The sequence below is a fragment of the Ixodes scapularis genome, unplaced genomic scaffold (genome assembly GCF_016920785.2).
Source record: "Ixodes scapularis isolate PalLabHiFi unplaced genomic scaffold, ASM1692078v2 PGA_scaffold0__279_contigs__length_252992795, whole genome shotgun sequence".
Lineage (NCBI taxonomy): Eukaryota > Metazoa > Arthropoda > Arachnida > Ixodida > Ixodidae > Ixodes > Ixodes scapularis.
The window spans coordinates 226,405,780-226,419,869 of NW_024609835.1; the positions used below are offsets into that span (position 1 = coordinate 226,405,780).

Sequence of the window (14,090 nt, forward strand, 5' to 3'; positions counted from 1 at the left end):
TTTATCCCTTGAGTTTTTTTTTATTACTTTCTTCATACAACTTTGTTCCGGACATTTAGAGTCTCATTATAGCATTGTATGATTGCTAATTAAAGCCTAAGTATTCGTTTTTATACAATAAATTTCCCATTTACACAGTGGAGTTTAAGTACGCGGTAGCGTGACTTATATTTCTATGTCATTTCAGCTTGTTACTCCTGTCTAAATAGTCACTTGCTAGCTTCGCACTCGTTCATACTGCGGGACTGCTCTCTTTTTAATCTTTGATTTTTCCCCTTAATTCCTCACTACTTATAAGCTTGTTACACGGGCACTCTTAACTGAAATTACGCTAAGCCACAGTTAGCTTACAATATTTCCGGACAACATTTTGTGGCAATGCAGTCAAAGCTATGGACGCACGTGCGCTTAAGCATCATGAGCAACCATCAAAGTATTGCACGCTCACTCTTCACTACTTGCGAAATAGTTATCCGAAAGTATAGTATGGTAACTGTGACGACACGTTACAGCACTTAAAGGTGAGTTCCTGCGGTTAAAAGTGCGTGTATGAAACCGCCATTACGCGCCTTAATAACTTTAAAACAACGCTAGCTAATATCGACTGGTGAATACGCCTGTCCGTGACTCTATCTAACACGGCCTTAGGGCTGAAAATTCTACGTCATCTACCGAAGGCCATCATGGTGCCCATGTTGGACACGACTATGGCGTCAGCGATGGGCTGAAATTCGTAGCCTTTATGATCGTTCAGAAGTCCCAACCAGGTGCTGATAAACAAATCCTCTCTAATCTCTGCCCAGCACTGGCCTCTTTTATGTGACGTAGCAAAATCATGGCTAGAGCCCTGTTTCCCGCGATGCGTGTCTTCAGGACCGGTTTAGGAAGCCAGTAATGTTCACGTTCCGGAATCGCGTCCTTCTCCCGCTGCAGTGAAGCCCCTGGAGCTGGAGATGGACAGCCCCAGCATGCCAACGAAGGCCGGTACGGCGCTCCAGGTCAAGTGCGTCATTTCCGGCGCCCGTCCGGCCGCCGAGGCCACGTGGTTCAACGGCACGGAGCGCATGAAGCACCAGCCGCAGCCGCACGTGGAGTCCCTGGGTGACGGCACGTTCCGCACCATCAGCACGCTGGAAGTGGTGCTCACGCGCCACGACCACGAGGGCAGTTTCACCTGCAAGGGCAGCAACCCCGTGCTCCAGAGCGCGGGCCTGAGGCCGCTCGAGCGCACCGTGGATCTCCTCGTGCAATGTGAGTGCGCTCCGCTTACGGTTCGCAAGCAGGCGATTCAAGATTCAAAAGTGTAGGGTGTCCGCGAATAAAATTTACAGTATTCTCTTCTCTGAAAAATTAAGCTACACATCGCCAGCAATTATCGTCCAAATGTAGCGCTAGCAGTCCGTATCAGATGGCGAAGTTGCGCACCTCGGTTTTCTTCCTGTGCGATCCCTCTTCATGCGCGCCACTGTATTACTTGTTCTACGCTCTGTTTTCAGCCATGTCGCGCCACACGCGGCCGGCCCGAGCAGATGACAGCGGCGCGCGCTGCTTGTAGGAATGCGCGGAATGTACGAATGCTGTCTTTTTCGTACATGTAGGCAGTCCTAAGAGTCCTCCTGTAATATTTTTTGTTGCGAAAGATATTGGGGAATTTTGGTTTTAATATCTTTTTAATTTAAGTAGTTTTGGTGTAAGCTATGTGAGCTTAGAATGACCTCAAATAAAAATTTTATATAGCAAAAAAATGGTTGCGAAGCAATTCCTAAAAGCCCACCTGGCTTATGGGTATTTTAAATTAAATTAGTGGTGAGAAAATAAGAATGCAAAATCGTATAAATTAAATCAGTCAGGTACTATAAATTCATTGTTTATGTAACTAACAGTAAGATCATTTTTTGCGTGTACTCTTACACGTATATACGTTGCTTTTTAGATCTAGAAAAAGCGTATAATGTAAACGTTGGCACCGTACGGTAGACGCCTGAATGTATGGTAGAGAAGATCCATTGCGAGAGTTATGATTTATAACGTTATCTGAATTAGAAGCTCGAAGTGGGTTCACACACATTGAGATTACGAGGAAGTCAGTTGGTGGCTTTTGAGCGACCCAAAAGCACTCCATGCATACGAATTCAGGGCGCTACATGCTAGCTCGGTGTCTCATGCATACATAAAAATACCGGCGGTTTTATACTTTAGACCCATGTTACGGGCAAAACAAACCGACGGTTATGGGTCCAGATAAAACATGTTTTTCGTGAAACATTCCAAAAAATGTTTGGCGCTGGATATCGGTCATTCGCGTTCAATTCATATCTCGAACTGTTTTTGTTCGCGTTTTATTTATTGAAAAACAGGATAAGAGTGCCAAAACACGCACTGATCTCGCCATACCGCCATCTCATCTGCAGGATAAAGTCCTGCAGCCTGTTAATGGTTACCGTGCCTGTACGTCCAGAGGCCTCTACAGACACTTGCGCACGCATGGAAACATTTAATGTACACTTTTCGACCCTGTTAGCACGAACAAGCGATCGTCACTTTTTTTCTCTTTTTTTTTCTTTTTAGAATCCTCCTATCAAATTATTTTTCTGGTGTAGAGTGCTTTCTGGTGTAAAGTGGCCTTTTGTAAAGTGCTTCCATCAGAACTACTTTTCTGGTAAACAGTGCTCACATAAAACAGCGACTTAAGCGTTAACGTTGATACCAGCTGCAGAATCTCTCCTGTGTGAAGCGCGAAACAGCTCCGATGTTGCACAAAAATGATGCACGGTTTTCTAAGCATTTGAAAGGTTTCAGCGTACACCTACATATGCAATGTGTTTCATAAAACGCTGGGCTCAAATGTTTCTATCAAAATTACCCATCCGATAGGAGATATATTTCCGCCTCATTAGTAAAAAACAATGGGCTTATCTTGTCAGATACAGAGATTTCAATACTAATATTTAATGTCACTTGCCCCATTTTATTTTATTTAGTAACTACAATCATCAAGCTGAAAGAAACATGATCGAATATCACCGAAGACCAATAGACCAGTTACGTCAAACATAATTTTTATTACGCGAGTATTGTTACCCATTTTCCTAGACTGACACTCTGTGGACAGTCCGTGGTTTTGTTTTCCTATTGGTTGCCTTTCTCCGTTAACAGCCACAATATTGTAACAAAAAAAAAAAAAACGACAAGTAAAACAGAAACAGAAAGAAACAGTTTTGATGATAATAGAAATAATGCAAAGGAGCAAGGGAGTTAAACAAGAATGACGAAACTAATCCCTGGAGAAGGGGAACAAGGGAGGGCAAAAGACAAACACAAATCTCCAAACACAGCTAGGTGACTGGTGTGTAACCTGAAAAATCCGCCTAGTCCTGTTAGACGGTAGCAGCTGAAAAAAAAACGCTTTCTCTGCTGACGTCTAACTCCTAGATGGCTCAGTTGTTAGAGCGCTCCACTGGAGATGGAGAGGTCCCTGGTTCGATACCAGGAACAGGCGGATTTTCCCGGTCATGCACAAGTCACCCAGCATGCATGGAGGTTTATGTTTGTTTTTTGTCCTCGTGGATTATATTCGTCATTATCGTCAGGGATTATATTCGTCAACATTTCCGAAACGCTTTTTGTGTAGAAGAATTATGAAAGATGCAGCACAAGGGCGTGGCGGGGAAACCAGTTATGAATAACATCTTACTTCGGAGATATAATTGTCACTTAACTACTTCAATATCGGAAAGCTTTTTTCGACCATATTGTAACGCAGACTACATTTAAGAGACGGCAAGTTAATCAAACCGTAATCCTGAAAAAAAATATTTTTTTTTTTTGACTTGGTAAAATTTTGGCAATCCTCGATTTGGGGTCAAATAAAACCTTGCTTCAAGGCGCTAGTTTGTGTTAAAATATTCTTTGGCAATAACTAACCCGGACAAATTCCAAGTCTGGGTTCACTAGTTTGTCACATAATTGCCAAATTGCCAAGGATGCTGCATGACCACCGAATGACCATCAGTAAATCCTGATTATGGCCCATTCTCTGGAACTGAGGCATAAAGATGCCAGCTGACAACCGAACAACCGGGCAGTGAAGCCAATCTCTGGCGCTTATATCGGAATTTGCGTCGAAAGGGGCGAGGTGCTTACCGAACAACCAGGAGTGAAACCTAAGTGTTGCATTTTCTTGAACTGTGAATGATAAGGTGTGTAGTGTGTGCATTCTAATCACCTGCCATGTAATGCATTCTCTGAATGTTCTTTAAGCCAATGAAATTGAATGAAACCGAAGTCCAGATATGCCGAACGCCAACACAAGACTTAGTGGTAAACATTAACTCTCATTATTGTGGCAGTAGGGGGCCAAAATACTCAGCCTCTGACCAAACAGCATCAAGTTTGATTACTTCTTTACTTTTTTTGGGGGGGAATTTTAGGGCCCTAAATTTTCGTACAAAAAATGAAAGATGTTTACTACTCCCTGTACTGCCGGATTAGAGCGCAGCTCTTGAGGAGGAGGATGGAATTGTACTGAGGAATAGGTGACTCCCTGATGTCATATGACCTAAGGGGAGGGGGGGGTCACGTGATTTTAGGGGGTGTTACGTGAGGGTAACTCTCATAACCCTCATGACCCTCGTGAGGGTAACCCTTTTGAGGGTAACTAACCCTCGAAACCCTCCTCAGGGTAACGCTCGTGACCCTCGTGATCCTCGTGAGGGTAGTCCTCGTAGCCCTCGTGAGAGTAACTCTCGTAGCCCTCGTCACCCCCATGAGGGTAACCCTCGTGACGTCATTATGGGAAACTATCCATGATGCAACGTGCGGTTAGGCCGTTGCACGCAACGCGCGGTTACGCCGCTTGCCTCCAACGCGTTGCATGCAAGCTTCGCATGCGCGTTTCATGCAAAGCGCGTTGCATGCAACACGCGGTTAAGCCGTCGCCGATGGCGACAGCGACGGCGACGCCGCTCAAGCCGGAAGCGGGTGCGTAAGTGCTGCGATCTAAAAACAGAGTTGAGCCAAAAAGAACCATGAAACTTAGGAAGTAAAGAAGAAATAATATGCCATAATGACAATTAGATAACAATACACAGTGTGACCGTCACTTAAAAACACACAAACCAAATTTGTGGCAGTACTGCCATATATGTAAAAAAATTGCCATACATACTTGAGGCACACTGGCATAGAGACGATTGCGCTCAGGTTTACCAATTCGAACCCCCATTTCATTCTTAGAGTTTGGTTATATATTCCCAAAATATTGTCACCTATTTTCTTTTTTGGGACAAAAGGTGGGGAGGCAGCCATTAGTAAAGGGTTCGTTCGCTGGGCACACTGCTGCTGGCGCAGGGAATACGGCCAAAAGCAAACCCAATTTGGTTAACTTAGCGGTTTTGGTGATGTACAGAGAGTTTATAGTTAAAACTATACCCCTCTGTTTGGGAACTGCACGTTTATGCACACAAAACAATTGTCAAACTCTTTGTATTCAATGCTGCGAACCTTCCGAAACGTTTAGTTTGGAAAAAAATCGAGTACCTCCTCAAGATCTGTCCCTTGTAATTCCTCGTTTTATCATAAAATAGCTGGCCTTGGTTTTATAAAAAAAGCCTCCATATGCACAAAGAAACTCGCTTACACACGTAAACACGCCCTCAAGCACGCAAAGGAGTCTCCGGGAAAGGGCGACGCAACTCTGCCGCCTGCTGCGAGGTCCGTTGCGTAACTTGATTACGCAAAAAGTAAAACAACTTTCAGCTGTGTAGAGCATGACTTTGTCTATAGAAATGGTAGCTACAGATAATATTACAACTACATTTAATACTAATGTAAATCATACTGCGAATACTACTTTTAAGTATACTAATATTAGTGATAATACTAATAATCTTATAAATATTAATACAACTATTACTTCCACTACTAATAATAATGACTCTGCTAATAATAATCATGATAATAATAAAATTTAAAAATAGTAATAATATAAAACCGAACTTAGTTGAGTTTTCTCCAACATTTACCTCGGAATTGTTTAGCCATTGGCACTGGCACGTTCCCATTTTTAAAAATCAAAGGTTGATAAAAAACAACGACAACAAAAAAACCCATTGATGTTTAGAAACAAAAAGTAATGATTGAAAGTGGAGCTACTAAAACCCCTCCGTAGTTTTTTTTTTTTTTGCAAGTTTCTTTTAACGTGACCTACAAAAAAACAAACTCGTAAGAAAAAAACAAAAAACAAAACCGAGTTACATGTTAACCGATCTCATCGTTACCCGACGTCCTTCAAACTCCAAAAAGGTCGACTTACCAGGAAGTGAAAAAAAGTAAGAGGTGAGCCGGAGAAGAAGGGAAGACCCCTTTCCTTTAGCGCCAATGTTCTCCCATCTGCCCTTGTCCTCCTCTCTCGACTCCTCGACCGACTTCTCACGTTGCCCGCAGGTCCCCCAAGTTCCATTCCGCCTCCATCAGCGCGATTAAAGCCCGGTGCTCAACCGCAGCGCTTAATGATTAATAAAGTGCGCTTGCCGAGTCTGGCTTGCAGCGGCTTCGGAGAGCGCTCTGCTCCTTTAACGATTCATCGTCGGGGCCAGACACAGCTTTACCCCTGTAGAACCATTACGATGAACTGCGACGGAAGCCACGAGTCTATGGAGTCAATCCGGCGTCGAGGGAGTGTCGGATGACCTTTCGGAGTGTCGCAGCTACGTGCGAGGCACCAAGTCACGTGTTACGATCACGGCGCTGGATTGGCCAGTATGGCTCATAGCGTCCGTTTTTGGTCCGTCCTAAGCTGAAAGACAGCAGAGATAAAAATGGAGACAGAAGGAGAGGGAGAGGATAGCACCAACTTGCTCTCTACATTTTAAGAATAATAAAAAGAAGAAAAAAAAGACACGCGAGAAGACGGGGAGCCGAGAATTATTTAAAGGGTAACTTTGGTACATTTTTTCGATGTTAAGTTTGCAACTGTTTTTAGTGGAGGATGCGTCCCAGAGTTAGGGGGTGTAACTTTTTTTCCGATGCCTCTTGTAGTTTTGTAGATATCTTATCTAAAAGTTTTGTTTTGGGGGTCTACGGCGAAACCAAAACCACCGGCTCGAGCATGATGGCAACCCTTGTTATCAGTTGCATGGCCATGGTGTTACGCAAAGTTTGTACCGCGCTACCGGAAAACCTACCACTGGCCTTGTCGAAGAGGCAGTTGCGACCGGTCAGGTAAGATGCTACGGCTGTTTTACTGCTTTGCTTCGTAGATATAAAACATATGTAGCAAATGTTAATAAACATTCAAAAAGTGGCCGGCCGAAAGCTAACTTGCCACGAAGAACGCAGGCTCAGAGCAGGTTCCGAACAAGTGCCCACTTATCTTCTAAGAAAACCTACAATCTGGGTGGTGTGCAATGCACGTTGTAGAAGCGTTGCAGGAGCTAATAATAAACTAACGCTTAGCGCGAAAGAACTAAACTATGACCCCTAATGAATACCATCTTCGGCACCACGGCCGGCTTGAACGAACAGGTGGTCAATAAACTTCATGCGGAATAGCTGAGCAACTTACAAACCATGGCCGCTGAAACATAAAAGAACAAGCGGAAAGCATTCATTGGGAGAGCTGAAAACGCAGCTGAAAAAAGCGCAAAAAAGTGGCAGTAATAACGACCGACCTCCTGGACTACGAACATGACATCAGGGCGCAAGGCCCCCTGAGAAGCCAGTGGTGACATTTTTAATATCCGTTTTAGAGTGGATCGCTGTTTCCCATTAGTGTAATATTTGACAGTGCTCGTAGTTAGTCTCTGCAAATCGACATCCGTCATTTACTTTGATTGGACATTTGACCGGAGTCACCCTTAAAGAGATTGTGCCGAGAACTTGTGGCTCACATGGGAGCGCCTTTTCCGCAAGAAAATACGCGCGAGCGACGAAGTCTTAAAGGAGAACATTTTCGGGGTGAACTTGCAATTTTTGATGACGGTTTGCTCTCGGCTTTCATCCTTCTCTTTCAGTCAGACGTGCCGAGGGCGGAAGTGAACTCTAACAAACAAACACGACAATCAAAATGAATATTAGAAAATAACACGCGAGGCCGAATATATATACGTATATATATATATATAAATACAACAACAACAATCAAGAGGAGGAGCTGCTCTCCGTGGACATACAGAGCTTTTGAACTGCAACACGGAGGTCATCCTTATTTGATGAGCCATGTTAATGCTTTTGGGATGCCTAAGGGGCCCCCGAAACGTGTCTCCGAGTGGTGCAAGGTCAAACATAGCGTTCAGGTTCTTCTCTTTCTCAAAAGTTTCCGCCCGTTCTTTCTCGCGGGAGTATGGTGTTCTTTGGATTGGGGGTCGCCCGTACTTTGTTTACGAGGTGTGCTTCTGCATTTCCATGTTACTTTGTAGGCAGAGCGGGAGTTTGCGTAGTACCTTTGCAATAGGGCCTTTATACCGCCAAAAAACTTCGCAATGGAAAAAAAAGGACGTTCTGAAAAATATTGCATTTTTGACCTGGTTTGGTTCAGAGATTTTCATTTGTTATTCAACCGTTGGTGTATGGACTAAAGTAAACGCTGCGCTCTCAGGAAGCCGGTTGGGATGATATGCGCATTTCTGTGTTGGTGGTTTCGTTTCATGTGCACAAAAACCCTAAACTAATACATTTTCTTATCACGTCCAAATAGTGGTTCTACATGAAGCCACGTAGCAGTGAACGCGTTTATTTCCAGTGCCCTTCCTTTAGTACCGGAAGTGTGCTGCGGGGCACGGAATGGTCTGATCGTTCACATGTAACGACGTGTCCTGTGGTGGGCTTGAACTCTTCACTTTTTTTACCACTAAGCGTTTAGAGTCTTTCACTCGCACTAGTAAAGAAACACCAATCAAGAGGCGGGAGCCGTATTATATTGGGAAGGGGGGGGGGCACGCTTTGCAACCTTCTTAGTCTCGTACTGGCGAAACAGGTCACTTTAATTGTTGCGCTTTTATTTTTGAGGACACCAGAAGGAGTAATTTAACCAGAATAAGAATGTGAGGCCGGGCGAAGGCTTCAGGCCGGAGCCGCCTCTTTTTCCTCGATATTTCGTGGAAAACCCGAAGTGATGGACGAGTTAAAACGCGTTCATAAGAAGGGGCGTGTACATAGAATGCATTGATAGCTCCTCAACATCCGCATTATGAACGGCTGATCGAGAAGAGCCTTTGCTAATTCAGAGCCAATTCGACTCGTTAGTAGGTCCGAAAAAACAATTGATGGCCAACATCCCAACGTTGTGAGCAGTTGCTTAAAGCAGAGCAGTTTGAGAGCGAATTGGAATTACGTAACTCAGTTTACAATTATTCCCAATGATAAAAGCCAGATCTGCCATTGAGCGCCGTGTTCATTAAACGATCAAAACAGTGAATGCTCTACATATATTGTTTAAACAAAAATATACTTGTCTTTGTTATAATATCCGTTTCGAGTGCATATAGCGATGCTTCATTCTCCGGTGATCTCTAGAGATGCAGACGCTGCTTTATTAGGCAGCTGTGTGCGCCTCATTTTGCTGTCACCAAAGATACTGAAAGCCAATATCTTAAACAATAGTTGATTTAGAACATATTTGTCGGGTATTATTTAGTCCTTAACAGGAAACATTTTTTCAACATTACTTTTTTTTTACCGGTGTGTCTATTTATGTGCATCAGTGATATCCTCTGGCGTCTCTCAAAGGTCAGATTTAAGAGTTGTTTTTATTTTAAATATTTATTAAAGGCATTGCTACTAAAGTCAGTCCTGATATTGCGGTACGGTTATTCCCTGAGGGTTGTCTAATATACACAGAGAATGACCCTGATGATGACCTACGAATGAAATGAAAAAAAAATTAATACACCAAAAACAGCTTTTGACCGGATGAGCAATAATACTAAAAATGCTTTTCCTTTCGATGTGTCTTCGTTCGTTGAAGTAGAGACATTTAAATATTCAGGAGTCACGATATTATAGGACTTAAGTTGGAGCGAAGACATCGATAAAATTTGACGTAGTGCAATTAAACACAACTTAGGAATCTAATTCGAAATTCGAAAGCTGCTTCACCTGCGTTTAAATTAATTGTGCACAAAACATATATTAAGCAGAGTTTAGAACACCTAGCAGCGGTGTGCGACCTTTTAAAAAAAATCAAACTGACGAACAAAGGAAAGTTTAAAGGAAGGTGGCAAGGTCTATTTTATTGAGATATAAGCGACAGGATTTTGTTAGAAACAAATTCTAACTTTCGACTCAAAACTTTTTTGTGTAACCCATTAAATATATTGTTAAATATAATTCACGGACTATATAAATATATATAGCAGCTGGACTAAAATCATTTTTTGAATATCTCACATCACATGTACAATGTCGGTTCGCAGGCTAAATCTTCGCGACTTAAAAAAAAAACTAAAATATAATCATAAGCCACAGTTTAAAATCCCGCACTATCGTATCGACGCATATAGGTATTCGTTTTTCCCAAGTGACTCCAATAACCCTCCGAACAATATAGTGTCCGTAAACTGTCCATTGGAATTTGCTATTGCTATTTCATATTTATTTGGTATAACCCGTTAAACATATTTTGTTTCTTCTTATTCTCGTCAAGGGAAGCTATAAAAAGTTCAAAGTTAAAGTTCAAAGTTTACACCGTTTGAGTTAATTTTTTTGTTTTATTGAAGGGCAGACTGTCTCAATTACAGTTTTTGTTATTCGATTTTATGCACCCATTGTAGGCTTAATGAGCGCATTATTCTAGTTATTTTCTCTTTATATTGCATATATTATGTGAACTTGTATATTACATGACAATATACACCCTCACAGCCCCTGTTAGCGATGAAGAGTATTCGTAAATAATAATAATAAAAAAAATAACAAACAATGAAAGCACATACGAATTCCCCGTTTTATATTACCCGGGGCGCAATCAATACAAAAAGAAATATGTAGGCGTGCACGACGCAGTCGCTTTAATCATGTAACCTGTTCCGTACGATGCTCGCAGGCATTCGGTTATAATGAACGAGGTTTACGTGCGCAGAAATAGAAAAAAAAATCGTCTTCGAAGCTGAAACAAACAAGTCTGGCGACCTGCAGGTGAGATCAATACACCGTTAACGAGTTTTGTCAAAGCAGACCCCTTTAAACGCATTCTTCTAATTACACGCACGGACAGGCGGTCTGCCCCTCGCACAGACGGGAGACGGCGAGTCTTTTAATATCGCGGTCGGGGCCGGTAAACAATGCCAACTCGACTAATTGATTTGCGGGGCCGAAAGGAACCGGACGCCACTAATTATGGCCCCGTCTTCCCGCAAAGCGCGGTGCTCCTCATCGGTAATACTTGCCTCTTTCTTTTTTTTTTCTTTCTTGACGTACGTACGTGTCCTTCTCTGGGCGAAAATCACTCCCTAGGGAATAACCATATCCGGTTTCCCGCTTCGTCGTCCCTTCTTTCGCGACGAAGTACCTATACTCCGAGCACACAGACAACTCTAAAAGTAAACAAAAAAGAGAAAAAAAATAGTTCGGTAAAATACGAGGAGAGATAAAGAGCTGAAGGGTAGAAAATATATTAAACAAAAACGGGGGAAAAATAAACAGGGTTGAGAACAACGCCAAGACCAAAATGCGAGCCTGCAATGTTGGCCCTATTTCCGGTAAAGCTGGGGTAGAAGCGTGCAGCCAATACCGACCAGCTTCCGCCGAGAGAAATTGCTGGGAGATAGAAGCAGCCTCTCCGCTGCCGCCGGGAAGGAGCGAGCCCGGAGCCTAAAGTTGGCTCCGCGAGGGACAAGTGTTCAAGGGGACAGGACAGCGGGGAGAAGGGGGAAGGGGTTGTGTGCGCTTGGGTCGAGGCCAGGTTTCGACGCCGACCGGGAGGCTGGGACTGTTGCCGCCGCTGGCGTCGAGTCATCTCCTTGCCGGTTATCTTACGCGGGAATCGAGCGGCTTCGATGAATCCGCGGACTGTCCGGTGGTTGGGCGACCGGCTTCGAGGGATCGTTCGCGGAACCGCGGTAAACTGCGGCTGGCCCCGGCTGAAACAAAGCTCCTCCAGAGGTGACCGGGCCTGGCCCGAACTCGAACCATGTACTGGTTAAAGAGCTATGATTTTAAACGTTTCTTGAATTTTCTGTAACTTGAGGCTAGGATGCTTATATGTGGATGCGTTTGTTTTCTTTAAGTTACTTTTATTTTGCTACAATGTGAAATAAAACGCTGCTTTTGAAGTGTTATGATATCACGGTAAAGTCTATCAGGTTGTTGCCTATAGCGTTCGGAGCTACAGATTATAGTTGAACTGAAACGTGTTTTAGAAGTTCATCTTAAGGTTTCCTTTGATTCACTGCCCCCAAGAGGCGATGTGCAACACGGGTGCTACAAAATATGGTAATGCCAAAAATACGTCTCTTCATCACTCTTCGCTTATGTACTTACAATATCTATAACATAACTACCGTAGAATACCGCACATTCGCCCATACCACACTAGGCGTCCATACCCAAATTTGTAAGATCTGAGAAAATATGCACAGTACATTCATATTTCAAAGTGATGACCGGACAAGCTCCCATCCCCCATTTTTTCGCGATTCTCTATAAAATTGGAGTGGGCGCTTGCCCGGTATTTTACGTACCTAAGCAAATATTGAACCGAATTACACTAACACTTACCGGATACGTTTAAATAAGGAACCTCACTAGGCAATCTTTTCGCTTATTTATTGTCTGAGAAGTCGCATGTCTTTGAGCTTGTGACTCACAAGTTATATTCGACACAGATTTGAAATACGGCTTTGTCTGTCACAGCTTTGGGAAGCATGTGAGAGCACATAAATATCCGTATGAATATTTCAACGATAAGCTCCCTTTCGACCCTAATGACCATCTGCAAAAGCAGGAACAAGAAATCATTACACGCTTCCTTTCACATTTGAATTAAATTCCACCTTTGGATTGATATCCACCTTTGGATTTCAACCCTGGACGAGTACATTTCCCAGAATAAATAGCGAAACAGAAACAAGCTCGTGATTAAGAGAGAGAAATATAATAGTATATGAGGCGTTTCTTAATTGTTAAGTGTTACGGAAACTTCTCGAAGTGCGGTCTCAGAAATCATCGGTCTCAAATTTTCTACTTGACCTCTGAACCTTCGAACGCGGACAGGCCTCGGCTTCATCGTCCTGATATAATGCATTAAATTGCGCGAAGAAAAAACGAAACACCTGAGTTTTCAATGAACGCCTTACCTAATAAACAAAAGGTTAGGGAGCAAACGCGCTGGTGGTGGTTGAACATTTTAAGTTGTGCTTAAGACTTTGTGTTTGTCCGTCCCTTCTGGTCCCAGTGTTGGGGCTTCTAGTCAAATGCCTTACCTGATGGCCGTAATTAAGATTATTTAAAGAGTAGCTTTATGTTTTGAGCTTGGTATATGTTGGGTTTGAGGGTCTCTGTATTCCACAGGTTGAATTAAATTTTTTTATGCTATCATTACGAGTTAAACATTTTGTGAACAAAGACATACCTATCATCTTCATTTATTTGATTTATTTGTTTATTTATTTATATACCTACAACGCCTTAATGTACCTACGCAACAAATGTTTAAATTGACAACAAACGGTGAAGTCTAATCCGCACATTAAAACTATATATAAAAAAAAACATCCTGTGGTCATATCTAATGTTTTCTAATACTCACACAAAAGCCTATACACCATGGTTCAGGGGCGCATAATCGGTAGAAGAAAGGTAAATACCGGCGGCCCCAGCGAAAAGTGTCGACATCTTCGAACCTCGTTCAAATTATTATCCAAGTCTCAGAGCCTCGGGACAGTTTGCAGACTTGGAAAATTGTAATTTTATTGTGTAAACGCGAATGGAATCACATTTTGCGAAACCCCTGGGCGTACTAACAATGATATATTCGGCACAAAGCGCTTTTCATTTCTTTCTAAGTGCTTCATTCTTTCTCTTTGTTTTTCTGTGATCTCGAGCTCGACATCTATGGAAGCTTGTAGCTGTGTGGCGGGCTGGCTTTCCCATCC

At 42.9% G+C, this 14,090-nt stretch overlaps 1 protein-coding gene across 7 annotated transcripts in view; it reads left to right on the plus strand.

Moving 5' to 3' along the window:
* LOC120844207 (hemicentin-2) overlaps nucleotides 1–14,090 on the plus strand; it is a 378,065-nt gene that overhangs the window by 312,750 nt on the left and 51,225 nt on the right. For all 7 annotated transcript variants that reach the window (XM_042290939.1, XM_042290943.1, XM_042290941.1 and 4 more), the window contains exon 4: nucleotides 934–1,251. In XM_042290939.1, the coding sequence (XP_042146873.1) occupies nucleotides 934–1,251 (318 nt within the window). The remainder of the gene's footprint in view (nucleotides 1–933; nucleotides 1,252–14,090) is intronic.